General features: G+C 36.6%; 1 protein-coding gene across 1 annotated transcript in view; it reads right to left on the bottom strand.

Annotated features, from left to right (window-relative positions):
- Window positions 1-2,028, bottom strand: part of LOC144444873 (organic cation transporter protein-like) — a 10,922-nt gene extending 8,894 nt beyond the window's left edge. Inside the window, exon 1 of the mRNA XM_078134423.1 lies at window positions 1,660-2,028. Within this exon, the coding sequence (XP_077990549.1) occupies window positions 1,660-2,028 (369 nt within the window). The remainder of the gene's footprint in view (window positions 1-1,659) is intronic.
- Window positions 2,029-5,473: the final 3,445 nt, after the last annotated feature.

Here is a 5,473-nt window from a genome sequence, read left to right as displayed (position 1 = left end):
ACGAGAGTCTGGGTAACCGAGAATATCGGGGAATGGATCCGGATTTTACTCAAGCATATTAAAGTGTGGCTTGAAATTCCAGGTTCATCCATATTGGAATATATCTCTTTTGATTTAGTCGCCTCTATTGAAGTCAATTTATTTTGATTTGACTTTTTATGCATCATTTTTAATGGACGGTCTAATACCTTTAGGTTGTCATGGAAACTGCATATGTTATCCAATTTTATATAAAGATACCACACGACGAACACAAGCCCAATGATTAAGTTAATCATCGACAAAAAGATAAAAATACGCTACTTGAATGACATGGTGAGGAGATTATTTTTTTTACTGTACATCTCAACAGACTCCGAGTAAATTTATTTCCTAACTCCTGTTATCTCACTTCCCTAGCTATTTACTTATATAATTACATAAAATACATCTACACTTGAACCAAAAAGTATAAATACATAACCCTAACCTATTGTTCTTTTTGGAGAATAGGAATAACATGACACCGGATCCGGAAAACAGCAACAACTACGTTACTTTTCAGGCGCCATTTTGTTGCATTGTGGGTAATTATTGTGTATACATCAACAATGTCAGGACAGGAAATTTCATCTTGTGGGATACCCCACCCCCACCCCACCCCCCACCCCACCCCCCCCCCCCCCCACACACACACACTATCACTACCACCGCTACTTTTTCTAGATAATTTTATAACCATGAAATTAAAAAGAGGAACGTATGTAAAATAAGTATTACGTACTCCACAAAAGTCATTTTCGTGGAAATTCACTTTCACTGAGAATTCAAAATTGAATAGCTTTATAAAGATATGAACAGATATGTATGGACACCGGTCTTTCTGGGATATACAGCACACTTACATGTATTTCTCTTTCTAACACATTAGTACATTCTGGTCCCTTGATATTAAGGTCAAATATTCACCCTTAGGACGCGACGACTTTATTCTGTTTGAATGTAGGTCACCTTTAAACAATTTCCAAAATGACCCCGTGTTATCTTTATTGTGTAGCATATCCTACTAACGACATCACTGTCCTGCTACTATAGATAAGAATGGAATCAAAGGTCATTTAAACAGAGTATTATATCCATCTGAAAATCAAGTTTTACTGAACTCAACTTGCATCTTTTTCAGAACCTTTATTCGGCAGGCTGTAATCTGCAGGCTGCTGGTTCAAGCCTTTACCGCAGACGTTTGTTTCTGAATAACTAAATTCCTTGGCAAAATTTGAACCACGAAATATGCCCCATTCAACACATACCAAATTGTGACATTTGGAATCTGGTAGGATATAAGATACCGCTGTGAATGCTTTAAGTCCTTACACACGTTGCAATAGATTACATGCTCCCCAAGAAGGGAGTTATATTGGACCGTTGTGCTAATATAGGACTGGTTCAAATGTACAGTACCATGATCTCGACATACATTGTTGAAGGCAGTTTATAACAAATGTACGGTTATTATACGCATAGGTGAAAGGTCAATTTTATGAATGGATAGCCTAGGCTATTTTTCACCTAATGACGTTCGATCTGTTAATCAATCAATCAATCAATCAATCGATCGATCGATCGATGGACGATCGTACACTCATGCTGAGATATGGTTACTATGGTTACTATACTTACCTCAAAGACTACTGTGTTTTCATAAGTTGATCTGTCATATACCCACCCATCATCACAGTCTATGGTACCTGTCCTTGGATAACACAATTCTCGTGAGATTCCTCCCGACATATTCAGATCATAACGTGTACACATATCCCAGGAATCATCACTATATGTGTATGGAATTGTACAGTTCGTCAAAGGTGATGATGTGTCGTAAGTTTGGTTATCATATACCCTACAGTAATGGTCATCCGATGCACTTAAAAAACTGTTTCCTAAATTCACCATAGCTGACGGTATGGAAGCCAGACAAATTAAGAAATATATCCATTTCTGATATCGTCCGAATTCCCCCAACTCTTTCAAAATATCGTCAAACTGCATGGTTGTAAATAGCACCGTCAACTATCCTGCAATGTATCACACACTAAGTTACTGCATGGTTGTAAATAGCACCGTCAACTATCCTGCAATGTATCACACACTAAGTTGCATTGTGTAGAACTACGACGGAGTATCTTTGTCCATTATGGACTTTGATCATCTCATCCAAAAACAGTTTTAATGAGGTCATGACATATAGAGTTGGTTGTTGCTGTTGTATCCATTTATTTATCAGTATGTAATCAATGTACCTACCATGTCATAACACGAACAATGAGCAAATGTCATGTCATTCACTACTTTTATACAAAACAAGTACATGTACGATCAAATCTACCACCAGCGGTAGAACTGTTTTACTTTAGTTTTCGATGAAATCAATAATACTGAGAGAGAAACAAAGTCCTCTTCCTCTTCCTTATCTTTAACCCATTCTCACTCTGTCTAGTTATTTCTGTCACGGTCTCTCAGTATATCTTTCAATCTTCTCTCTCTTACCGGCGCTTTGTTTGTCTCCATGCCCGTCCGTCTTTATGAGTGTCTCTGTCTGTATTGACTCCCTGTCTATGTCACATTTAAATGAGTGGTTGATTGACAATAAATTATGTTTGCATCTCGGTAAAACGGAATCCATCTTGTTTGGGTCTAATCGTAAACTAAAACAATGTTCGGAGATGCAAGTTTCATGTGGCGGTGTTGATATCGCGGCCAGACAATGTGTTCAATACCTTGGAGCTGCCTTGGACCAATCATTGTCAGGTGAAACTATGGCAGCCAAGGTTGTTAAAAAATCACACTCTCGTCTGAAGTTTTTATATCGCAATAAGAAATTCTTAGATACTAATATCAGAAAACTACTCGCTAATTGTCTAGTTCAATGTCATTTTAATTATACCAGCTCATATTGGTATAGTGCCTTGACTATGAAAAGCAAACACAAACTTCAAACTTCTCAAAATAAGGTTATTCGATTTGTCCTGGATATGTCACCGCGGACTCATATTGAACCAACTCATTTCAAAGAATTGGGATGGCTTCCCGTCGGCCACAGGGTTTCATATATTAAGCTCAACCATGTACATAGAGTTAGAACAGGATTGGCACCGAAGTATCTATCCGACCCATTGGTTTTTAATAGTCATGTATATAGAACTAGATCCGGCCCCTGTTCTATTTTTATTCCAGGCGGGGATCGGTTTTACCAGAATAGTTTTGTTTATACAGCCAGTGTACAATGGAACAAAGTACCAACTAATGTACAGAGTATAACTTCTAGTACTCTTTTTAAGAAAAGGTTGAAAGGATATTTTTATGATTTAATGGATCGATGTGTAAATGACGACTTCCTTTTTTATTGATTGTGGTTTTGTCTCTTGTGAGTTTAATCTACATTTTGGTAAAGTTGAGTTTGTCTGTTCTATGTAGGACCACAGTGGAAATAAGTTTTTAACTTTTCTGTGTTATCCCAGCGCAATAACGTTTATTTTATTTGTTGTAACTGTTTTCTGTATAACTGTATACTGAATGTTTATTTTATTGTGCTGAAATAAATCAAATCAAATCAAATCAAATATGTGTCTGTCTGTCTGTTTGTTGTTTGTTTGTCTGTCTATCTATCTGTCTGTCTCTGTATCTGTCTCTGTCTGTCTAGTATTTGTCTCTCCGTCTCTGTATGTCTCTCTGCACTCTGTATATCTCTGTCTGTCTGTCTGTCTGTCTGTCTGTCTGTCTGTCTCTCCCTCTCTCTCTCTCTCCCTCCACCTCTAGCACTCTCGCTCTCTGAAGTTCATCAAAAGGTCGCCACTCCAGAATGCAAAAACAATATCACAATATATAAAATATCCATGATAGCTTTATTTATCTTAAGCTAATAAGCATTCAGTCGTCGAATGACTCCAGTTATCTGGCCTATTTCAAGGAGCTAACCTGAACAATGAATGAAAAACAATGAATGGACAAGTTTCAACTCGGGTTTCATCGGTAATGCATTTATGTCGTAGGGTGATCCCCTTTCAATTGTGAAAATTCGTTCTTACATATAGATGATTAACAGAGTACGCTACCCTTAGACATTTGATATACGAGCCAACTTGAACTTGTCTTCCACGACAACGTGATTTAATTTAGTAATGAAAAACATTATGCGCAAATCTTTCAAAAGATAATCAAAGAAGAACATAGTCAAGTAACTTTTCGTGTTGAAATGTCGAAGTGACATGTCATAGTAAGTGTATCGTCCTTCAGTACTCTTATCCTAAAACCTGAGTCTTATTAGAGCCGTAACCGATAGTGTAATTTACCTTTTTCAATTTTCATAAAAAAGAATAGGTTGACCGCGATCGGTCACGGACCTTCATAAAAGCAACCATCAACATATTATGTTGTTGAATCGACAAGTAGGTAGTAGCTTGAATGTAGTGAGGCATTGCAGGAATTACAAAATGGTGAGAAATATAGTACTACTATAAATGTCAGATAACTTGAAAATAAAACTGGCACTCAACAAACATTTACTCTGCCGACCCAGCTACATGCTCAGCCAAGAGGAATCCGCTGCAATCGTCCACTAGATTTAGTGATCCCGTCGTTTTTTCCGCCTATATTTATATGTTCCACCTGTAGCAAGGGGTTACAGAAGTGGATGAACAACTGGTCTTTCAGTCTAATTCGTCCCTTTCTTCAGGACCTCCAAATTATCATTTGTACCACAATTAATTTGTCACTGTCACTTTATGACTAACTCGACAGCTAATGAGCAAAACATTTATAATAAATTCATTGATATCGTCTACAAAAATCCAGTAAACAGAATCAATAAAAAAAATACCCTGGATGGAATAGTGTAATTATTATATTTTTCATAGTCATAATACACAATGCACAAACCAAGTTACTGTCTTTGAACAGAAAATATGAATGATATACCCTGGTCGTCCTACGCTACGACAACCCATGTCTACGTCACTGGTTCAGCTGTGCTCGAAATATGAGTCAAAACGTTCCAAATCGCCATTATTTTTCCCGTCTTTTCATAATTGAGAAGATGTATATTATATTATTCGTCAATATTTTTCTTCATTCATCTGGAAAATACTTATGATCTTAGGTTGTCCCTTAGGTCACTCGAATTTTCCTTGTCTTAACGATGAAAAAATATTCAGGACTAATATCTAAATTTATCAACATGTCATGAATTTATCATTTCTATTTTTGCCGGTGGAATGTTTCCCGCCCTTTCGAGTACAGTTACTATAGTGTCTATAATTATGACAAGACAAGTCAACTATTGATAGTTATGTAAAACACACAAACTACATAACACTAAAAGAAAAATTCAACTCTTGTTATTCTAAAAAAATATTTAATATCGAGACGTTTCGTTGGAAATCACCCATTGATGCGGAGTTAGAAAACACATTCCGTAAACTGATATTTTCATTTTTTT

This window comes from Glandiceps talaboti, chromosome 13, assembly GCF_964340395.1.
Source record: "Glandiceps talaboti chromosome 13, keGlaTala1.1, whole genome shotgun sequence".
NCBI classification, from domain to species: domain Eukaryota; kingdom Metazoa; phylum Hemichordata; class Enteropneusta; family Spengelidae; genus Glandiceps; species Glandiceps talaboti.
This window is presented reverse-complemented; position numbering and strand designations above follow the sequence as displayed.